The 891-nt window shown below is 52.1% G+C and overlaps 1 protein-coding gene across 1 annotated transcript in view; it reads left to right on the top strand.

The window, feature by feature from the left end:
- Nucleotides 1-885, top strand: part of LOC107103229 (pituitary tumor-transforming gene 1 protein-interacting protein-like) — a 16,230-nt gene extending 15,345 nt beyond the window's left edge. Inside the window, exon 7 of the mRNA XM_015402805.1 lies at nucleotides 559-885. Coding sequence (XP_015258291.1) covers nucleotides 559-608 — 50 coding nt within the window. The 3' untranslated portion in view covers nucleotides 609-885. The remainder of the gene's footprint in view (nucleotides 1-558) is intronic.
- Nucleotides 886-891: the final 6 nt, after the last annotated feature.

Raw genomic sequence — 891 nt, 5'->3', positions numbered from 1 at the left:
GGCTGTCCCCCATGGTTCCGCCAATGAGGGACGCTCAGTGGCTGTCCCCCAGGGTTCCGCCAATGAGGGACGCTCAGTGGCCGTCCCCCAGGGTTCCGCCTATGAGGGACGCTCAGTGGCCGTCCCCCAGGGTTCCGCCTATGAGGGACGCTCAATGGCCAACCCACTATGAGGGACACTCAGTGGCCGTCTTCCAGCTGCAGACCTGGACATCATGGTGATTCATGATAAAGGAAATGATGTCATCGGTGTTCCTTCCAGCTGAGCTCAGTAGAACCAGAACTGGTAGAACCGGTCGAAAATCAGGATTAATCGGCTTTTAGATTTGATGGCTGTGAAAAGCTGAAGCTTTAGAGAGATATAGTTTCTAGATCTGCTCTAAGCAGTGACCTTATGAGGACTGCAGGGTCACATGACCAGAACCAGGAAGGAGGAGGGAGAACCTGGTGAGTCCAGAGAACCCAGTCAATGGTGGAACCTGCTAGACTCCTGGTGAATAGTGAATGGGTTCCTGGGTCTGGGCCCAGCCTGACCCGGTACGGTTCTGTCTGTGTGCAGGTCTGATGGGGGACTCGGACCACCCCTACAGCAAGTTTGAGAACGAGTGAAGCAGCTGCCGCTGCTGGATGATGGAGTTCCTGACGTCTTCTCACTTTTAGCTCCACCTGCTGCCTTTCTTCTTCATCCAACCCAAACCATGATCCAGATGCTGCAGCCAGAACCGGACCGGACTGGACCGCTCCAGATCCAATCAACCAACTCCAGTGTTGAAATGTCCAGCTTGCTTCTTTTAATCAAATCACTGTTTTCTGAAATGCTGTTTGCTTTTTTATTCAGTCCTTGCACTTTGTTCACAAATCAGATCCTAAATGACAAGAATAAATCACTGCG

Source organism: Cyprinodon variegatus, unplaced genomic scaffold (assembly GCF_000732505.1).
Source record: "Cyprinodon variegatus isolate N-32 unplaced genomic scaffold, C_variegatus-1.0 Scaffold1401, whole genome shotgun sequence".
Classification (NCBI taxonomy): domain Eukaryota; kingdom Metazoa; phylum Chordata; class Actinopteri; order Cyprinodontiformes; family Cyprinodontidae; genus Cyprinodon; species Cyprinodon variegatus.
Note: the sequence above shows the minus strand (reverse complement) of the source record. Positions and strands in the feature narration are given on the sequence as shown.